General features: G+C 35.4%; 2 protein-coding genes across 2 annotated transcripts; both read right to left on the reverse strand.

Annotated features, from left to right (window-relative positions):
- Positions 1–6,974: 6,974 nt before the first annotated feature.
- LOC131850273 (protein TEX261) lies at positions 6,975–11,410 on the reverse strand. Its single transcript, XM_059200466.1, has 5 exons — positions 11,263–11,410; positions 10,661–10,740; positions 9,065–9,286; positions 7,995–8,109; positions 6,975–7,612 (listed from the first exon to the last, which is right to left on the reverse strand). The coding sequence occupies exons 1-5, from the start codon at positions 11,330–11,332 to the stop codon at positions 7,494–7,496; spliced, it is 606 nt and encodes a 201-aa protein (XP_059056449.1). The 5' UTR covers positions 11,333–11,410; the 3' UTR covers positions 6,975–7,493.
- A 976-nt stretch (positions 11,411–12,386) lies between these two features.
- Positions 12,387–20,447, reverse strand: LOC131850235 (hemolin-like). The gene is made up of 7 exons (XM_059200404.1): positions 20,399–20,447; positions 19,183–19,321; positions 18,378–18,613; positions 17,434–17,603; positions 16,294–16,493; positions 14,388–14,590; positions 12,387–13,156 (listed from the first exon to the last, which is right to left on the reverse strand). The coding sequence occupies exons 1-7, from the start codon at positions 20,445–20,447 to the stop codon at positions 12,888–12,890; spliced, it is 1,266 nt and encodes a 421-aa protein (XP_059056387.1). The 3' UTR covers positions 12,387–12,887.
- Positions 20,448–22,104: the final 1,657 nt, after the last annotated feature.

Below are 22,104 nucleotides of genomic sequence, written 5' to 3' on the forward strand. Positions count from 1 at the left end.
AAAGGTATATATATAATTCTTTGGTCCGTTTAACTCTAAATTAAGATACCGATTAATTCTGAGAATTAATAAAATAATAATACCCATTCAGAACACTTCGTACAGTTTATTACGACTAAAAAAAAAGAAATTGCAAAATTTTAAGACTGCACAAAATTGTGGTGATTATATGCTCATTAAAACGCACCTGCGAGTAACAAAAAATATTTCAACATTTTAAATTTCGAATTTTCTTCTGATGTATGCCATATCGCGAGAAAAATATGGCACTATATTAAATTGAATGGACTTGATTTGTTTCATTCGAAATGCGCAGAAATTACCAACTGTTATTTATAAATGCAGAAATCGTTCATGTGAGTATGTATTTCGTATACGAAGGTTCTAGATGTTATTTAGAAATATCCTAGGGCCCCCATTAGTTATTTTCTGAGTAGAAATAGTTTACTATATACTCTCAAACTGTGAGGGAAGTTACTTCTTAACTTCTCACATTAACAGAGTAACTAGTGATGTACAAGTAAATAACATAGAACTACGGATAAAGAACCTGAACAAAATAATATAAAAACACATTTATAATAATAATAAATGTATTTTTATGACATAGAAATTACGGATATACATGAAGGCAGACACAATGATAATATACACTTTTCAAATATTCAAACATACAACATATTACGGCCTCGATGGTCCAGCGGTTTAGCACACCGCTTCACTTCTGAAGCGGTGTGCTCTTCTTCGCGGGTTCGGTTCCTCGCACGGCGCAAACATTTGTATTCATGAGTATGTGATTATTTGTGGCTGCTTCTGGGTGTTTTCTATGTATATATCAGTTGGCTAGTACCCATAACACAAGCTCTGCTTCCCGTGGGACTAGATGACGCTGTGTTGATTATCCAGGGTTATTTATTTATTTATACTTCGTCTGCCATACCAGCCAGTTTGATCAGCAAACCTCGTTCTGACACAAACATATGCATGCTTGCTAACTCAGGCCGAGGGCCAATTTACAGGGACCAGGTGCTACAGAATAAAAAGCTATTTCAGCCTTATTCCTCCTTTCTAAAGAGGAAGGAATAAGGTCTTTTCTTGAAGGTTTCAATATCGGTTCAGAAATACCATTGCTGGAAGGTGATTTGTTACAAAGTTTCTGGAAAGATGCACGGTTGAGGACCACCTATTTATCCAGATGATCAGGATAGTATTGTAGTTACTGGCAGGTAGTACGATGATGAAATTCAGCAATTGGTATTAATCCGAACAATTCTTTAGAACACTCTCCGTGATTTAGATGGCGCTAATATTTTTGTTTTATTTATTTATTAATTTAATTTAGATATCTATCCAAATTATGTTAGTAAGCAAGTTATAAACTGTTAGTAACTTACAATTTCTTATTCATATATCTATGTCCACGTCCAGAAGCTCTAGGTCCGCAGCAGTGTAATCATGTCCAGGACCTCTAGAGCGGACAATCCGACATGTTTGCCATAATCTTTAGGGGCTATATATATATGTTTTTGTAGGAGAAGCTACCCAAAACATGTACTGGAGTTGGCTTGCTCGACACTTTCAGCATATCACAGCGATGGGCTCTCGTCCGAAACCAAAGTTGGGGGAAACAAAAATGTTTTCATTTGGGCGCTCAAGTTATGAAGGTAAATTGCAATGTCCAACGACATTGATGGCTATGTAATATTATATTATCTGTGGCTAGACCATCAATGTTTGAACTTTCGACGTCGGAAGAATCAAAACCGTGATCATCAGACGTACCTATAGCAGTGTGCTAAAAAACTCTATTCTTCCGGGTTCGATTCCGTGTGATTGTTTGTATTGTTCTGGTTGGTCTTTGTTTTCTAACGTACCTATGTATTTTTTTAGAAAAAATCGTATTAGAGTATTTATATCAGTTATCCAGTACGGTTACTACAACACATGATAGCATGGGTGCACGCTGTGCTTAGCTTGAGACACGACAAATTAGTGCTAGTTGGTAGTCTGTATTCACACGTTTCGACTTAAAAATGTAAAGTTACAACGATTATTTGTAAGAGCAACACGCAAGTTTCTTGTGATGAGACAGCTTTCGGAATGAGCGGTAGATTAAAAAAAGGATAACTATGACTATTAAAAAGTGTATTTAAAAGTATTGGAATAAAGTATTTTTATTTTTTTGTATATTCTATTCTATACTGTTTGAATTGTCCTGGATTATTTCAACTTTCGATCAAAAATAATTTAAATTATAAGTATAAACATATTAAGGTCATAGACTATTTCTCAGTTTTTGATTTTGATTTCTATAGCAAAAAGTATATATACGTGTGTGTCATATAATTAGTATTTTTTAATGATTTAATATATTTTTATGCACAAATAAAAAACTAGCATTCTGTACTCCTTATTTACATAAATTATAAGTGTGCGAAATTTCATAATCCTCCGTTCGTACAATTTTAATAATAAGTCACCTGATAAGTGTGTAATTGAAATGGTGAACAAGCTAACACCTCACCTGATGGTCAGTGTATAATTGAAATGGCGGACAAGCTGACAACTTACCTGATGTTAAGTGTGTAAATGAGATGGCGAACAAGCTGACAATTCACCTAATAAGTGTGTAATTGAAATGGTGAACAAGCTGACAATTCACCTGATGTTAAGTGTGTAATTAAAATGGTGAATAAGCTGATGGTAAGTGTGTAATTGAAATGGCGAACAAGCTGACACCTCACCTGATGGTAAGTGTGTAATTTAAATGGCGGACAATCTGACAACTTACCTTATGCTAAGTATATAATTGAAATGGCGAACAAGCAAACACCTCACCTGATGGTCAGTGTGTAATTGAAATGGCGGACAAGCTGATAATTGACCTGTTGCATTCTGTAAATGTGTAATTAAAATGGTAAACAAGCTGACGTCCCTGATGTTGATGTTAAGACATGTAATTGAAATAGTGAACAAGCTGACAACTTACTTGATAAGTGTATAATTGAAATGAAACAAGTAATTAAAATGACAACTTACCTGATAAGTGTGTAATTGAAATAGTGAACAAGCTGACAACTTACTTGATAAGTGTATAATTGAAATGGCGAACAATCTAACACCTCACCTGATGGTCAGTGTATAATTGAAATGGCGGACAAGCTGACAACTTACCTGTGTGTTAAGTGTGTACCTAAATGAGATGGACAACTTACCTGATGTTAAGTGTGTAAATGAGATAAGCTGACAACTTGAACCTGATGGTAAGTGTGTAATTTAAATGGCGAACAATCGAACAACTTACCTTATACTAAGTATTTAATTGAAATGGCCAACACTCTAACACCTCACCTGATGGTCAGTGTATAATTGAAATGGCGGACAAGCTGACAACTTACCTGATGTTAAGTGTGTAAATGAGATGGCGAACAAGCTGACAACTCACCTGATGGTAAGTGTGTAATTTAAATGGCGAACAATCTAACAACTTACCTTATGCTAAGTATTTAATTGAAATGGCCAACACTCTAACACCTCACCTGATGGTCAGTGTATAATTGAAATGGCGGACAAGCTGACAACTTACCTACTAAGTGTGTAATTGAAATGGTGAACAAGCTAACAATTCACCTGATGTTAAGTGTGTAATTGACATGGCGAACAAGCTAACAACACACCTGATAAGTGTGTAATTGAAATGGTGAACAAGCTGACAACTTACCTGATAAGTGTATAATTGAAATGGCGAACAAGCTGACAACTCACCTAATGGTAAGTATTTAATTGAAATGGCCAACAATCTAACACCTCACCTGATGATCAGTGTATAATTGAAATGGCGGACAAGCTGACAACTTACCTGGTGTTAAGTGTGTAAATGAGATGGCGAACAAGCTGACAACTCACCTGATAAGTGTGTAATTGAAATGGTGAACAAGCTAACAATTCACCTGATATTAAGTGTGTAATTGACATGGCGAACAAGCTGACAACTTACCTGATAAGTGTATAATTGAAATGACGAAAAAGCTGAAAACTCACCTGATGGTAAGTGTGTAATTGAAATGGCGAACAAGCTGACAACTCACCTGATGGTAAGTGTGTAATTGAAATGGCGAACAAGCTGACAACTCACCTGATGGTAAGTGTGTAATTTAAATGGCGAACAAGCTGACAATTTACTGATAAGTGTGTGATGTTAAATGTGTAAATGAGATGGCGAACAATCTGACAACTTACCTTATGCTAAGTATTTAATTGAAATGGCGAACAAGCAAACACCTCACCTGATGGCCAGTGTGTAATTGAAATGGCGGACAAGCTGACGGCCCACCTGATGTTAAGTATGTAATTGAAATAGCAAACAAGCTGACAACTTACCTGATAAGTGTATAATTGAAATGAAGAACAAGCTGAAAACTCACCTGATGGTAAGTGTGTAATTTAAATGGCGAACAAGCTGACAACTTACCTGATGTAAAGTGTGTAATTTAAATGGCGAACAATCTAACAACTTACCTTATGCTAAGTATTTAATTGAAATGGCCAACAATCTAACACCTCACCTGATGGTCAGTGTATAATTGAAATGGCGGACAAGCTGACAATTCACCTGTTGCTATGTGTGTAATAGAGTGGTAAACAAGCTGACGTCCCATCTGATGTTAAGTATGTAATTGAAATAGCGAACAAGCTGACAACTTACCTGATATGTGTAATTGAAATAACGAACAAGCTGGCGTCCCACCTGATGTTAAGTATGTAATTGAAATGGCAAATAAGCTTACAACTCGCCTGATAAGTGTGTAATTAACATGGTAAATAAATCGACAACTCACTTGTTCAGATATATAAAACGTTATAATATCGTTGTAACGATATTAGCACTTAAATTTATATGGCAAAATAACGTTTACCGGGACAGCTAGTTACTTAAATAACTGTCTTAGTATTGGGATATAGGTAGTTATTAATAAAATAAAACCACACAAATTTGAATAGTAATCATATAATATATTATTATATTAGATATATCACAACATTAACTTATATACAAAATAATTTATACAACACTCCCATTAAAACTATTATATACAATTGCTACATAAATATAAGAACAAATCCAAAATGGAATAATCTGGATGACTGGGTCAGTCCGTGACAACATTACCGGCCCGCGTGCTCACGGGTGGGCACACGACATGTTTTACCTGTTTTACCCTACCACTTGTACATCTGTGGGTATGATTTAAATTAGAGATGCAACTATTTGGTATTCAGCATATACAGCTCAAATTTTAAATCCGGACGAATACCGAATAAAAAACGATAATCGGCCGGATACTGGATTTTAAATAAATACATTTCTTTTATCGAAGACTTTTTTCTTCGGTAACTAACCTTACATTTATATAAAAAAATCAGTAAGAAAATTACCACAAACTCAAACAAGAATTTTTTTTTATTTTTTCTTTTGTATTTTTACAAAAATCATTTTTTTTTAACCTCTTATGATTGTATTTGCAATCAATTCAAGAAGACTAAAGCGCTAATGTCGTAAGCGAAAAGGCCCGAAAACCCCGAGACCACCCGATCGCTTAGTGTCACGAGTCGCCACTCGGCTATGTTCGGTCGGATATACGGCTATCCGGCATGAAGTTAGCCGAATATTCGGCACAACTATCCGTTTCATCTCTAATTTAAATTTCAATTAATGAACAGTAGTTCATCCGCTGGTCCCTCGAAGAGATACGGCATATAGTGGACTTAGTTAATTTGACATAGCCTCACGTAATTAACAATAACAAAATGCGGGCCCCTATGTGAGAAATAAGATTTTTCAATGCGGTCTACAACGTGTTAAGTCAGCTTGTGGAATATTCTGGCGCATAAAAACTTATTAAATTTATTTTAAATCTGCAGTGGCGGCCGGTGGTGCAAACATGTGTATTCATGAGTATGATTGTTTGTATCGGTCTGGGTGTTTTCTATGTATATTATGCATGTATTTAAAAAAAAAAAAATAATATATATATAAATTCTCTAGGACCCACTACCTATAACATAAGCTCTGCTTACCGTGGGGTCTATATGGCGTTGTGTTAATTGTCCAGTAAAAAAAATCTAACAAATGTCTTTTAATGACTAGACGTATTAAAAATTAATTTATACTTAAAGTAAATAAATTATATGAATATATTACAAAATTACCTATTTCTACCGCAGTAATATATCAGTTGAGAGAAGGCAGTGAAATTACAATGTTATATTACATTATAGTATTTTGTACAATTGTTCATATAGTATCTTACGATATAAGTGCGTTATGATGGTTATAACACACGAGGCGGAATTTCAGCCCGAGTTAAAAGCGAGGGTGTAATAGAGCCGAGTGTGTTATACGCACGTATATCGTACGATGTTTTTCAACACACTTGATTTTAAATAAACTCAAGTATAAAACTGTGGTGCTCACTGATGCTTTACCGCCGCTTTATTTACTGATAAGCGCGGCGCGGCGGTCAGTTCGAAATTTGATTAAAAAAATAGTATGTTTTTTTCGGACTACTCTAATGCTGTTGGGCGCAGCTGGCCTTTACAGCTTCACCGGACGAGGGGCGAGTGCAGATGACACTCCAAACCAAAGGAAGGACTTACGGAGCGGTTGAAGGCCAACTCCCGCCTGACGGATACGACTTTAGTCTGACCGTTAGGGATTCGAACCTCGGTTCAGGCCGTCGTAATTACGATCGCCGTTGGAATTAGACGGGGGATCGATCGGTGAGGAAGCAAATAGTGCAGTTATGGAACATAACATCACTATTTGCGTTTATAACGCACGCATGTTTTATGAGCTGCTTTATATATCGAAAACTGGTGAAAATATATCCAATTTACGATCGAGTGTGTTGAAAATTAATATTACATGTTTATTATTGGGGATATATACCTTATATTGCAGCGTATAGATGCAATAATATCTCAGGACAATTCACACAGCGCCATCTAGTCCCAAACTAATCAGAGCTACATTACTGTACCTCTATACAGTAATAAGACAAGCTCAGCCTAACTTGGGACTAGATAGGGAGAAAGATATTGTTAACAATGTGAACTATTAAGTCAGGTTGACCACCACGCGGCTACCCTGGAAACAAACGTGATAAATTCCTGATGAATCTGTCACGACGGGCCAACTGACCTGACCTCATGCACGTCCTATCATCCTCCACTGGTGCCTTGCCAGCGTAAATCGTTAGCGCAGGCGGGTGTACCATTCTATTATCATCCTTTAAAAATATTTTATATATACGGTGTGAATTGTCCGGAAATTTAATTTTATTTTTTATTAAAGTTGGCAGTTTTTTTTATGTTGGCAACACTAAGCTTATCATTTTCTCTACGGTCTCCGTCGTCTTTCCAGCCTGTATTTTACGTATAAAACCTTACCTATTTATGTACATTGAGTATTTGTCTTCACACAATTTTAATACTTAGAACGCTTTCTTGGTTCTCTGAGGCAGTATGGATTCTTTGGCGAAACTGAAGAATGACAGCAGACTGTACCGTTTCGACTTGCGTGATAGGTAATCTGTGACCACGTTGTTATCACCTGGAAAGAAGCAAACATTTTAGACCCCAGTGGTTTAATAAACTGCTTCACCTTCCGATGGTCACGGATTCGATTCCGGAAAGTTTTGTTTCTATGACTATATTGTTTAATGTATAGTGAATATCCATGTACCCATAACTTTGAGTTTCGAAATGAAATGATAGTCATATTTATTCGGTAGATACTTTGAAACACGACACTCGTGCGTGCCTGCGTGCATGCATGCGTGCGTGCGTGCGTGCGTGCGTGCGTGCGTGCATGCATGCGTGCGTGCGTGCGTGCATGCATGCGCATGCGTATGTGTGTGTGTGTTTGCGTGAGTGTCAAAACGCCCACAGAAAAGGCCCATGAACACACATGAGATGTATGGCGCATCACTTACCAAGTAACGGTTGTTTCTCGGTACCGGTAGTGGGGAGAACGTAATCATTTGCAGACAGAGACACGAACAGCGCAAACGGCACCACCCACAGGCATAGCGTGAAGTAGGACAGCACCTGAATTTAAGAAACAAAATTAAAACGTGAAGCAAAAATTGCGCGAACAGAGTATGAAATTACGCACACTTACAGTTTGAATAGAGGAGTGCAGAATGGTAATATATTTGTTTAATTATGCTGATTTTTTTATTGATTAATATATTATACATTATATCAATAAAAAAAGACAAATAAGTTCAAAATGTCTTTAGTCATGTAGGTCTATTACAGACTCTTATGATATGTCAAAATCTACCGTCAGTTCGGAGTGCTTTCGAGATGAAAGAACAGACAAGAAACTCGGTTCGTATCCTTTTCAAATAAATGTTGTACATGTTTTCAATAATATAGATTGATTTTTAAATTCAAATTTGGCAGAATTGTGTGACCACCAGCAGCGTATACTACTCCAATATTGTCAAAAGCAAATTGTCTAATCAGTGTTTGTAACCCGAACTGACCAGTCCCTACAAGAAGCATCCGTTCACGAGTAAGACGGATGAGCCAGCCATCATTTCAGTCAACCATATTAGAGGGAGCACATGACCCGGCTCGTCACGCCGCCACAAGTTTATGTACTCATGTATGATTGTATCAGTCTGGGTGTTTTTGTGGATGATAATGGAATGGTGCACCCGCCTGCGCTAACGGTTTACGCTGACGGGGCACCAGTGGAGGATGATAAAATGAAAATGAGGTCAGATCAGTTAGCCCATCGCAACAATTTCATCAGGAATTTATCATGATGGTTACCAGGGGAACCGCGTGGAGGTCATCCTAACATGATACACTGTTAGCAATGAGAGTTACCAGTTCCCATTACTAAAATCCCCTTCTCCCAGTCTGGGTGTGTTCTATGTATATTATTTATAATGTCTCTCTCCTATATTTATATCATTTGTCTAGTACCCATAACCAGCCATGCTTAGCTTGGAACTAGATGGCGCTGTATGAATTTTACTGAAATAATTACCTCTGAGAAACTGAAGTATACAGCGCCGAAGAATTGGAAGGCGAAGTAATGATGAGTCACCAACACCACCACCGCAGCTATGAAGGTGGCGCTCGTCACCCTCACCACTGGGAACTGCCTCAGCAGCACACCATGTAACGATTGCTGCACAAGTCCCAGGATATTCAGGTGGAGTGGTATATCTTCAAATATTATCAGTCCTATGTGTAATGATGCTGTGATCTGAAAGAATTAATGAGATTGACGGCCACTCCAAATGGTTTAGCACACTTTCTCACTTACAATGGTTGCAGGTTTTAAGGGTCGGCAACACGCACGTGACACCCCTGGTGTTTCAGGCGTCCATAGGCTACGGTAACCATTTGCCATCAGATGGGCCGTATGCCTGTTTGCCACTATAGTGGTATAAAAAAAAGGTTCAATTCCTTGCACAGAGCAAACATTTTTATGCATTGGTATTATTGTTTCTATCAGTCTAGATATATATGTATATTATTTAACTCACTATCATTATCATTATATATTCACTGGTTATATACCTAACTGATGCTAGGAATATAACCTGTGACTATTTAGAAGTAAGATGGTGTACTAAACAGCTAGATCATAGAGTCTGTATATGATGAAAATGATTTCTTTCAATGCAATCAATTTATGTTGTAATTAGTTTATACATATAAATAAAATTGGGTGTCTGTTTGTAATATTGAAATAAACTTTTTTTACTACATCTATACATATAAATAAAATTGGAGTGTCTGTTTGTAATATTGAAATAACCGTTTTTTACTACATGCATATGAATATAAATACGGTATATACACCAAACAAACATTTTTTACAATTTTTGTCTGCCTGTCTGTTTCTTCCGGCTAATCTCTGAAATGGCTGGACCGATTTTGATGGGACTTTTTTTGGCAGGTACCTAATGTTATAGTGTTATAGTACTTTTATTTTCGAAATTCTTTTATTTTAGAAAAATGAAGTTAAATTCCCCGCGGACGAAGTTGCGGAGACAGCTAGTCATCATTATATATATTATTCACTGATTCTATTGTAACTGGTCTATTAAAAATATTTTTATATTCTAAATTTATAGTTCAAGTATAAGTTTATAGTTCTGTTATAGTCATTCATTTTGTTTTTACATCACTCCTTGGCAATACTTTGAATAAATATCTTAATTTCTCAACACATTATCCTATAACATTTCCTAAGGTTTCCTGTAGATATATTTAATTTAGAGATAAGTTTGCTCTTGTGCATTACATTTTCCTTATTACTGATATTATTTTCCTATGTGTGTATATTAAATAAGAATATAGAATAAACCTCTATACTCCTAACATTTTTCTTATATTGCTATTTCATTACATAGTATAAAACGAAAGTCGCTGTCGCTGTCTGTGCATCCCAATGTACACTTAAATCTTTAAAATTATGCAACGGATTTTGAATGGTTTCTTTTTAATAGATAGAGTGATTCAAGAGAAAGGTTTATATATATAATACATGTACAATCATGCGAAGCTGGGGTGAGTAGCTAGTATCTGTATAAATATAAAAACAACCCCTATAATATAACTTTATACTCACAATAACTGTCCATGTAATTATATATTTGGCCATGACTGTGTACTCTTCCACCAGCTCAGCCAAGTAGTACAGGCCTGCAGCTGCAAACATAAATACTACAATTATTTTTAATGATCAAACAAACTGACAGACCTGATGGTAAATGGTAACCATCACCAATATACATAAACAGCATCATGCACATCACTTCATATTGTAACACTTCATTGATAAAATAGAAACATGACATTTCTCACAATTAGAAGCTAGAATTTCCTCCTTTTATATAAGTCAATTAAATTAACCAGGCCATCTTAATCATTATCTAAATACTTTTAAAATGATATATAATACTTCTGTGTAAATTTAAAACTTTAAAAGAAAAAATTATTTAAATTAATTTAATATTTAAATGCTTGTCTTGTAAAAAACATGTACTTTTTGATAACGTTTTTACATATGTATAGTAACAAGTTAGTAATAAATGCAATATTACGTTACATTATATTAATAATATGATTTTTACTTATAAAATTATTATAATAGCATTTTAGGTATTTATTGTGGCAAAATATAACGACTTATTCCCAATAATAATTATTATTTTTTCTTTATTTACTCACCAATAGCTAATGTTACGAACACCGCCTGGATGACTAGAGCCAGAAGACTCATTAAATATAAGAATAACATGTTTGTAAATGTATATTTTGGCTTTTGTTTTGTTAAATTTTAATATATTTTAGGTTATACGCGTTGTAATGTCATGAAAAATGTCAAGAGCAACTGTCACAAGTGACGGAGTTGTCATGCCATATTTGTTATAGTAACAAAAGATTGGCTGTATGAGTCAAGTCCTTTGCCTTTCCCTAAAATTCTCTGTCACAGGAAAAACAGAACCAAAAAAGACTAGAAAGAAAAATTTGAATTTTAATTAAAAGAACTGCGTGAAATTAGCGCATGATTTAATTTAAACATCGGAACTGTTTAAAATGTTAATAAAGAACTCTAGAACTATTCAAAAGTATATCAAAACTCTAAAAGAAATTTCGAAAAAAACAGGAGTCCAAAAAAGTATTAAATTAAATGTAGTTACGTTCAGCTTAATTTTAATTCAATATATTTAAATGATATATGATGATGATAATTTTGATTATCTCTATATCTACGGATATATAAATATCAATTTGTTTTGATATATAAATTGCTCAAAAGATTTCTTCTGTGCTATCTAAAATTATAGTAATATATATATTTTGCCACCAGCCATTGCATAGTACATAAGTTCTTTCAGATTGAAATTAAACTGTTGCTTTTTACATATAGGTATATAAATTAAACATTTTATAGTTCTTTTTCTTTTTTATGGATGATAATGGAATAGTGCACCCTCCTGCGCTAACGGTTAAAAAAATAACGGAAGAGGGCAAGTCATTTATATTTGTTTTAATAAAAATTTTAGTATTTGAATTACTAATATGAATAAAAAACACATTGCTGTTAAATATTTTATTACGACATAAATAAATTACATTAATAATTTACAATCCAGCTATAATCTTGGTACATTGCAATTCGGTGTTTGTTTCATCGTTCCGTATAGTACGCTAAAGCACAAGACCATACTGCTTAAATTTTCAGTGCATGTATTCAGTATTTAAAGATATAGTTCACAGTTTTCGCGCCAAGATCATAGATAAATTATTAGTAATAAATTTGGAGTAACATTTTTTTCAGTACCTACTCTGAGCACAGGTCTTGTGGTGATAAAATAGTTTTATTCGATATTTGCTTTTAGCAAAGAAATGAGAATTCTGTTGTTGTAAATAATTAAGTATTAAATACAATGTGCCAAGACAAACTGGCTTGTATTGTTAGACACAATGGCGGAAATATAAACCCGTCATCTAGTATAAACCGTTCATTTTAACATGCGTTACACTTATACTTTTATTTGTTAAAAACTATGTATATTGTCCAAAATACATCGAAAGAGAAGTATGTCTATTGCAAATAGTTAATTATATGGCCGAAATTACGACGGCCTGAGCCGATGGCCGAACCCCTAGCGGTGTTGGAATTCAGTCGCTTCATAATCCTTCAGCGGGTTTGAAGTGCCATCTGCACGTCGTCTGGTGATGCTATAAAGGCCAGCTGTGGCCAACAGCATTAGAGTAGTCCGAAAAAAAACCATAGGAAGAGAGTATATGCGTCAAGTTAAAATGAACGGGTTATAATTTTTAACTTTTTAAGCAACCACTAAAAGTGTTTCAGCATAATTTTGTCCATGGTCATTTTTGGCGCCACAACCATAGTATCCAGAGTCGGACTTTTTAACTTTGTTTATGGTCAGCCCTGTTTTGGTGATTGTTATTCTGTCTTTGCCGATAGGGGCAGCGTTGTAAGTCCAGGATGTGGGTGCTGCAGGAATAGCAGTGAGTTCACAGGGAATGCTCACATCTTGACCTTCTCGAACGTTCTTTATCTGTTCTGGTTTCTTCTTGAAGATTGGAGCACCTAAAGTATAAATAAATTCGTATAATAATAGTAATAATTACAGCTAAAGTTGAGGAAATAAATCGAATTTCTATTCTATTCTATTGAATTATATAATCTCAGGACAATTCACACAGCGCCATCTAGTCCCAAGATAAAATAGCTGATGCTTGTGTTATGATATTTGACAGTCTCGTTTGTCTAGCGGTTTAGTATACCGCGTTACCTACGATGGTCACGAATTCAATTTCTCGCACCGTAAAAAACAGATTTAAATTACTAAAGAAACGCTTATAACTTAATAAACTTTCAGTAACTATATAATATATAATCGTTCTGCATAGTCAGATGTCCGTCATTTTGCAATGATAAGTAATTGTTACAAAAAGGCACTAGAGCAGGCACATTAAGTAATTTAGTTGAATTTCTTGCCAGTTTTTCTCAATTGGATTGTTACTATATATACTGAAGTGGACAGTAGGGAAATAAATTATAATATAAAAAATTTGACGTTCATAAACGGCTAAAATGTCCCACATGAATAAATAGTTATTGAATTTGACTTTGTATTTGACGCGGGAATGCGCTCATTAGCGGCGCGCGCGGTAATTCACGTTTTTTTTTTTTTTCTTTTTTGTATTTAGGTTCATGCTCATACTTTCCTGCGTGAATATCGATTCGCACGAGAAAAAGTATAAAAGTAGCAAATAGTATTCAAATAGTTTTTTTTTATATTTCAAATAGTTATTATTAAACTTCTTTTAGAAATAGAAATAATCTCTATTCAAATAACGTCAATACAAGCACATTTGAATAGTCATATTTTTGATTCTACCACTCATTCGGAACGCAGACTCATCACAAGAAGAATAAACAAGAAACTAGTGTGTTGTTCTTTTGAATAGACATTTTCATTCGATTATACATATAAATAAAATTGCGAGTGTCTGTTTCTAATATTGAAATAATCGTTTTTTACTACATCTACATTATAAATATAAATAAGGTACATACACTAAAATAACATTTTTAACAATTTTTGTCTGTCTGTCTGATTAACTCTGATTGTTCCCGCTTTTGACGGGACTTTTATTGGCAGGTAGCTGGTGTAATAAAGGTAGCCTAAGTTACTCTTTATTACACCAGTAATAAAGAGTAACTTAGGCTACCTTTATTTTAGAAAAATAAAGTTAAATTCCACGCTGACGAAGTTGCGTATACAGCTAGTTCGATAATAAAAAAGATTACTTACTGATGACAGTTAGTCTCATGGTATGATTCTGTATCTTGCCAACTTCGTTGTTGGCGACGCAGGTGTACTGGCCCTCGTCTTCAGGCAGTACTTCACGGATGAGCAGCTTCTTACCGGCGCTCCGGTTGTACCTGGTTACGCGGGAGCCAGGCGGGTTGTCGATCTCCTTACCGTCTTTGAACCACTCGGGGTGGGCAAGGGGACTGTGGGTAAAGATAATAATATTATATATAAAAATTACGTGTCACGTTGTTTGTCCGCGATGGACTCCTAAACTACGGAAACGGCCCCCCCGTTTCAACGGCCCCCGGCAACGTTCAAACGGCCCCCGGAGGGGCTAGTTAGTGATATGGACTAATAACTCCATTGCTAGCAATGTACCCTGTCAGGTCGACCTCCACGCGGTTCCACCTGGAAACCATCGTGATAAATTCCCGGTGAATTTATCACGTTACGGGCTAACTGATCTGACGTCATGTTCATTCTATCATCCTCCACTGATGCCCCGCCAGCGTAAACCGTTAGCGCAGGCGGGTGCACCATTTCATTATCATACTCTAAAAATAACTACGGAAACGATTGCAAATTTGATTTGCACATTATGTGCAATTTGATCTAACTTGAAAGATTGCTTACATCTCAATTTATAGTCGCAATATTATTTTATTCAAGAACCTTAGCCACAGGAACTGGGCTGTTAGTTTAATATATGCAATATTATATTATCTGTGGTCTAATATATAAAATTCTCGTGTCACAATGTTAGTAACCATACTCCACCGAAACAACTTGATTTTTATGAATTTTTATATGTATATTCAGTAGGTCTGAGAGTATGTTTATAACTATTTTTTATTTAAGTGTTAAGGGTGGCTCACGACAAAAAAATATTTTTCATTTTTCGATAAAAAAAATTATATACATTTTATATAATTATTTTACGCGTGTATGTAAAAATACATACAACCCTAAATTTTTACTCTGCCATCACTAAACAAGAGCGTAGCTCTTAAATTGAATGAATGAATTAAATTTAAATATGCCAAGCGAAATGTGGAAGTTTATCACAATATGAACAGTTGACAATACTTCTACCTACCCCATTTCGGATGACAGTCGTACGTTTTTGTTTGGTATACAAAGGCATCCGGAATATATGCCAATTGATGTTTTATTGTTAATTCTATTGTCAATATATTGTCGATACAGTATAGTTATCAATACTATAGTAGTAGCGGAAATAAATATAATGGTGAAAGTGTAAATGGTCGATGGTAGGTGCGTATTGTTTATTAATGTACAACTATAAAAGCGTGTTGAGGTTATTCTAGTGCGTGTTCTAGGTACCATAGATACTAGATAGATAGACATGTGTGGACCCTCAATAAATTCGTACCAATATTATGAATGCGAAAGTAACGCTGTCTGTCTGTCTCGCTTACACGCCAAAATTACTGAACGGAATTAAATTAAATATTGGGACATATGTAGATCTACGTATTAATACAAATAAAAGGATTTGGCTATTTGAATATAAATAAAAAAAAAGAATAAGGGGATGAAAGGGGTGTAATAATAATAATCTCAGGACAATTCACACAGAGCCATCTAGGCCCAAGTTGAGCTAGCTAAAGCTTGTGTTATGGGTATTAGATAACTGATACATATACATAGATTTTCTTTTGTAAATACATACGTATTATACATAGAAAACATCGATACAAACAATCATACTCATGAATACAAATGTTTGTGCCACCGAGGTCGTCATATGAAGGGATTTTAATGTTTTCATCATGGTGGCTACACATATATATAGAGCCCCCGTTGAGCTTGAAATAGACCCTACTTGCATCAACCTACTACCTCTCAAGAAAACTATCTGAAACACCTTTACAATACTTACTTTCCTCCATAAATGCAGTACAGAATGATTTGCTCTCCGACTTTCCCCGTCACCTCCTTGGTAAGGTACTGTTCCACAACCTCATGATGCTTCTTCTGCTTATCTTCTGTCAGCGAGTCGATGAAATGCTTCGCGAGAGGCACCTCGTCGTGAACGGCTGGAGACTTGGCCAGACAGACGTACATGAACCTATCGCTTACCTGTAGTATAGATTTATCATCACATATCATTTACCAAACAAATGAATGTGGATGGTTATAAGGGCAGAGGAAGGCCGAAAAAGAGATGGATGGACTGTGTGAAAGATGATATAGTAAGAAAGAAGTAAATAACGCGATGACTGCGAACAGGGATGAATGGAAGCGAAAAACATATTACGCCGACCCCAAATAAATGGGATAAGGAAGAAGCAGATGATGATCATTTACCAAACACAGTTATGCTTTTTTTTCGGTCTACTCTATGTTTTATTATTATATACATTGATTAATCATTTAAGAGATGAGTTGACGACAACAAAACGTGATGTGAGTGCGCTTTACGAGATTTGGATATTTTGAATCAATCATGTCTTTATGAAAGGATAGAGGCTGAAGGCCAACTCCCGGCTAACGGATATGACTTTACACTGGAGGCAACGCTAGGGTTTCGAACTTCGGCTCAAGACGTTGTAATTTCGATCCCCGTTTGAATTGGACGGGGGATCGATCGTCGAGAATGACGCTGTATAACTCTTAACCTCTCATCTGCGAAGGAGCCAATTATTGTACTCGGACACTATAGCCCCATCTGTGAGAAGTCTTGTTGAGAATTGCTCTCACAGACAGGAAAAAATAATAATAAAAAGAAAAAAACAAACAACTACATGAAAAAAACATAAAAGCAAATAAAAACAATATGCCCCAAGTATGGCACAACGTTTAGTAAGCTTTAAGTAGTTTCTTTCTTTTTTTTTATGTATACTTGCCCTAGGGACTTTGAACCACCCGGAGGTTGTTGCCCCTGGAGTAGATACTGAGGCAATGGGGTTCGCCCCGAGGTCCTAACTTTCTCCTCCCTAGGGGGATGCGGAATACCAGACAGTCAAAACAGACGGCGTCAATGTCATTGCGACAGTAGAAAGGGTACGTTAACACTTACCTCCTCCTTGGTGACGTTAGCAATGTACAAAGCATTGTCAGGGCCAATAGTGATCCGTTTGTCTCTCACATCATCAGAGAGACTTGGGTCCGACGGGAGCTGACTCTTCCACGTTATATTGGGTTTTGGGTATGCTTTAGGTGCTGGACATTCCAATTTGAATGGACGACCTGCAAGTATAAAAATAAAATAACCACACGCAAAATAAGGTAAGGAAAGGTAAGAAAATAAGGTAACTATTGCTATTGCAATAAAAATAATATATGCATCATGACTAGGGCCCGCACTGGCCACTGCAAATTTAATAAAGACATGGAGAAATTACGGCTTACGTTAACAATAATCTGCAGATTTTGCCAAGCAGACGAGGACACAACCTATGTGATTGTAGCATGCGTAAACGAAATAACTCCTTTGGTAAGTATACACTCTATCCTGAGGAGATAAAAAGAATATCGTCAATTTTTGTCCCTGACGGGTGTAGGTAGCAAAACTTTGAAAAAGGTCGAGAACAAAAGATTTATGCAGGTCGCAGTGGTACAGGTCATAGTACTTGACAATAGCCCAAAACCCCCCAATAAATATATGTATATATATCTACATATAATATCAGTACATATGATATCACGTCATCACGTGATACAATTAGTAAATACTCCTAATCATTCGTATATCAGAAAAGAAAGAAAGAAAATTGTTTATTTGGTACATAGCACACTGAAAATAATTTTTAAATTTTAGTTTACATTATATAGGTTTATATTAATTTATAGTACCAAATAGGTCTCCGCTTAGCATATGTCGTGACGGGGTGCCACGACGCTGGTATTCTGCGGATATCTTCATATATAATAATAATAATAATACACATACATACATAGATCTAGGCGGATAACACAGAGTAAACATTTACGACATACTACCATATATATCAGATACTATACCTTCAACAGGCTTATGGTGCACTGGTTCCACTTTATTCTCCACAACCAAGTACGTCGGTCTGACCAATATCTGCCGAGTACTGGCGACTCCTTGGGGAGTTTCCGCGAAGCACTGGTAGATGCCCTGGTCCTCCTGGTGAGGGCTTATGAAAACCAAAGATCCTTCGTTCTGGCGTTGGACAATGTTTGGATTGGCTTTTAGGTCCAAAGGTTGACCGTTTTTCGTCCATTTGTAGCTGCAATGGAAAATAACGTTTTATATAACTACTAGCTGTACACGCGACTTCGTCCGCGTGGATTTTAACTTTATTTTTCAAAAATAAATGTAGCCTAAGTTAGTCCTTATTACATCAGCTACCTGCCAGAAAAAGTCCCGTCAAAATCGTTCCAGGCTTTTCAGAGATTAGCCGGAACAAACAGACAGACAGACACAAAAATTGTAAAAAATGTTATTTTGGGGTATATATCGTATTTATATTCATATGCATGTAGAAAAAAACGGTTATTTCAATATTACAAACAGACACTCTAATTTTAATAGAAAACTTATGACGGACTGGGTGGTCTAGCGGTTTAGCACACCGCGTAACTTCCGATGGTCGCGGATTCGATTCCTCGCACGGTACAAAGCTTAGTATTCATTAGTATAATTGTTTCTATCGGTTTTCTATGAACATTATGTATTTCCAAACAAAGTATTTAAGTATTTATATTATATAATACATGTAAACCCGTGCGAAGCCGGGGCGAGTAGGTAGTTTTATATTATATAAAATCTTATAAAAAGACGATGTAAGCAACTTACTTTATCTTTGGTTCATTCTTATTTTCAGTCAAACATTCGACGACGAAAGGAGCTTGTGTGTCCAGGGTTTTTTTGTAGGTGAAGAGGACCTCAGCCGGTGTATCCCGGAGTAGCACCGGCTTGCCGGACTGGGCAGCGCCTGCACGAATAAGCAGAAACTTTGTACCCCTTTTTACGAAAATGCTCGGACGGATGAAAATAGAAATTTCGCACACCGTATATATAAAACTCTCGTGTCACAATGTTAGTTACCATACTCCTCCGAAACGGCTTGACCGATTTTTATGAAATTTTACATACATATTCAGTAGGTCTGAGAATCGGCTATTATCTTTTTTTTATACCCCTAAGTGGAGATGAAAGATTCGTCATTTTGAAAGCTTGAAATAAATTTTCAAGCTTTGGCGAGAAAGCGAGACAGACAGACAGACAGAGTTACTTTCGCATTTATAATACTAGTAAGGAATTCAAACACCATTAGCAGTGGTATTTGAAATAAAAACAATTGTTTTTCTCGGGGCTTTCCAAATTAGAATATAATGGAGAAAATATTTATGAATGCAGTTAAGTTGTACCTACTCACTTATTGTACGTAGGTTTATAGTTAATGACTCTGTTATGAATGATTCATCCTTCTTAGCTTGTACAAATACAATTTTTGTTACGTATTTAACTAATGAATAAATTTAAATTATAAGTGTGACTGGAGTCCCGCTCCTGATTATAAACGGGCATGAAATTAGCCAATTTTGCTTTTAGCCAATCTAAAAGCAAAATTGGCAAATTTCATGCCCAAACACTGGCCACATGAGAATTTTATATATTGGATAAACGATCTATTAGTGGTAAGAACAGAAAAACAAAACAATAAAATTAAAACCGAATTAAATTATAAAATACAATAAAAAAGGTATTATGCAATTATATGTTTTGTAGTTTTCAATAGGACATCGTAAGCATTCATTTTTTTCTTTACAACCGACTCCACAAAGTTCATTTTTTGAATACTTAACTATTTTTATTTGAGTCCGGCGAAAAGATTTTAAGTTGCTACCAAATTATTAACATTCTAAGATAAATTAAATATCTACAAATAATTTTGAGGATGAAAAATACAATACAAATATATTATTAAAATAATTTCGTTATTAATAAGAAATATAAACTAATAAAGCTAATTTAAATTAAATAAAAGAAAATCTAGATAGGTACTTACATAAAGCGCATAAGACACTCAAGGTGAGATAAATCCCGAATCTTCTCATCTTAATTTCCACCTGAGAAACGATAAGTTTTATTAATTATACTAATTTGTTTCCTTTTTTATATTTTTCTTAAAACGCACACTTTGAATTTTTTGCTATCCTATAATTTTTCATTAACAATGTCGAAAATTTAATACAAAATAAGTAAAATTTAAAAAACAAAACTATATTTGTTTAACATATTGAATGCACTGATTTTTATTTTAAACAACAATAATAATATTTTAAAATTGGAACGCACCAGTAACTACTGTTATAATCTGTAGTCGGTAAGTATCTGTAGCCGACTGACGAAAGCGCGCGAATGATTACTTATATATGGCCGCCCGTCGGATTCTCCAGTTTATCCAGCAGGCTCGAATAACTCGATTTTCATATAAATTGCCTATACTATAGCAAATGTACCTACACAAATACCTAGCCGATAACCTGCGAGCTAAGGTTACTCACATGAAAATGAGAAAACATTATGCATCGATTATGTAGTTTTACGTGTGTAATACCACTTCTTGATACTTTACTATTTTTATTAATGGATGATAAGGGGGCATTCATATATTATATAAGACGATTTAGGGGGTAGGGGGGGTCGACCATGTCTCAATTTTTTTTACAAGGGGTTGGATGGGAGTCATGATAGTTCTTACATAAGATCACAAATAAGCAATGTTAAAATTATACTAATAAAAAGCGCGGGCAACCGCGCGAGTGCCGAGATCCCATTCAAGACTGTTCCTTACGATTTTTACTGTCCCTCAATACAAGATGCGCTCATAGAAAGAATTTGTTTAGTATGCTCTAAACTTTGCGTCGAAAAAGGCAGCGCAACTTCACAAAAAACTTCATGGCCGTATTTCAAATATTAAAACTAGCGAAAATAGTCTTACGTAATTAATGAATGGCCCCTAATGAAATGGTGCACCCGTTAACTGTTAAAACTGCACAATAAGGTAAACATGAAGCCCAGTCAGTTAGCCCATCATGACAAATTCACCAGGAACGTATCACGATGGTTTCCAGGGGGAACAGCGTGAAAGTCCACCTGACATGGAACGTTACAATCAAAGAGATTATTAGTTTACTACTAGTTTATTAATAATCACTTTCAACCCATACTTTATTTGTTTTATTCCATTCGGGCCATCCGTCATCCGTGAGCCTTATAAAACTGCCAAATAAATATGAATATATATTCCAAGTTTGAGCTCTTTACCAGTGCATACTCCGGGGTGAATCAACCTCATACCATACTTATATGCCTATTTAAAAAATATATAATGGCAATGTCGACTACAGTTAAACAACTTGCGTGTTCTCTCAGTAGTCTAATCCCAAAGTATAAGCTTTTCTCAGTTTGGAACTATACTGCGTTGTGTGATCGTTATCCAAACTTATTATATAAATAAATATGGACAATTTCCATATGACAAAACTAGCTGTTAAACGCGATTTCATATAATAATGTTATATTTAAATATTACGATTTTTTAGAGAAAAGATGACCTATATTCGTCCACCTTATACAAACTATCTTCATATCATATTTCATTTCTAAACAAACAGACAGACATAGTGTCTAATGCATTATATGTTAATATTCAGGGGCGGATCTACCTAAGGGCTTTTTGGGCTGCAGCTAAGGGCTCCGAGAATACAA

This window comes from Achroia grisella, unplaced genomic scaffold (genome assembly GCF_030625045.1).
Source record: "Achroia grisella isolate CSIRO2021 unplaced genomic scaffold, CSIRO_AGI_Agris_v1 utg719, whole genome shotgun sequence".
In the NCBI taxonomy this organism is placed as follows: domain Eukaryota; kingdom Metazoa; phylum Arthropoda; class Insecta; order Lepidoptera; family Pyralidae; genus Achroia; species Achroia grisella.

Bases quoted from the DNA above. Each gene is read 5' to 3' on its own strand.
- LOC131850235 (XM_059200404.1), bottom strand. From the start codon at position 20,447: ATGAGAAGATTCGGGATTTATCTCACCTTGAGTGTCTTATGCGCTTTA. The intron at 19,322-20,398 runs GTAAGTACCTAT...TTATTCGTGCAG, and splicing joins GAGTGTCTTATGCGCTTTAT to GCGCTGCCCAGTCCGGCAAG. The intron at 14,591-16,293 runs GTAAGTATTGTA...CTTTACCCACAG, and splicing joins TACTGCATTTATGGAGGAAA to TCCCCTTGCCCACCCCGAGT.
- LOC131850273 (XM_059200466.1), bottom strand. From the start codon at position 11,332: ATGTTATTCTTATATTTAATGAGTCTTCTGGCTCTAGTCATCCAGGCG. The intron at 10,741-11,262 runs GTGAGTAAATAA...TTATGTTTGCAG, and splicing joins GTTCGTAACATTAGCTATTG to CTGCAGGCCTGTACTACTTG. The intron at 9,287-10,660 runs GTGAGTATAAAG...TAATTCTTTCAG, and splicing joins TAATTACATGGACAGTTATT to ATCACAGCATCATTACACAT.